Source organism: Brassica oleracea, unplaced genomic scaffold (assembly GCF_000695525.1).
Source record: "Brassica oleracea var. oleracea cultivar TO1000 unplaced genomic scaffold, BOL UnpScaffold01247, whole genome shotgun sequence".
NCBI lineage: Eukaryota > Viridiplantae > Streptophyta > Magnoliopsida > Brassicales > Brassicaceae > Brassica > Brassica oleracea.
This window is the reverse complement of record NW_013617796.1, coordinates 8,235-8,727: the sequence shown is the minus strand read 5'-3', so window position 1 is coordinate 8,727 and position 493 is coordinate 8,235. Positions and strand designations below refer to the sequence as shown.

The window sequence follows — 493 nt, the reverse complement described above, 5'->3', positions numbered from 1 at the left end:
TCGAGATATGTAGATCCAAGGAAGGTTTGTTCATGTCCCAAAGAAAGTATACACTTGATCTCTTGAAAGGTGCATGTGCTTATGGAGGCAAGACAGCAAGGATGCCTATGGAGGATGGTTACAAAGGACCAAGAGAGGGGGAGATTGAAGATAGCAAACCATTCCAGGATCCTAAACTCTATAGAAAACTAGTTGGCAAATTGATCTACCTTACCATTACAAGGCCTGATATTTGCTTTGCTGTGAATCAGGAGAGCCAACACATGCAGATACCTAAGGAGCATCATTGGCACATGGTGGAGAGGATCTTGATGTATCTAAATGGTTCACCTGATCAAGGAGTATGGATGGGCTGCAATGGAAGCCCAGAGGTTGTTGGATACTGTGATGCGGATTGGGCTGGTGATAGAGCTGACAGGAGATCAACAACCGGCTATTGCACATTCATTGGAGGCAACTTGGTGACTTGGAAGAGCAAGAAGCAAAAGGTGGT

At 45.0% G+C, this 493-nt stretch overlaps 1 protein-coding gene across 1 annotated transcript in view; it reads left to right on the top strand.

The window, feature by feature from the left end:
* Positions 1-493, top strand: part of LOC106321127 (uncharacterized mitochondrial protein AtMg00810-like) — a 2,331-nt gene that overhangs the window by 344 nt on the left and 1,494 nt on the right. Inside the window, exon 2 of the mRNA XM_013759446.1 lies at positions 14-488. Within this exon, the coding sequence (XP_013614900.1) occupies positions 14-488 (475 nt within the window). The remainder of the gene's footprint in view (positions 1-13; positions 489-493) is intronic.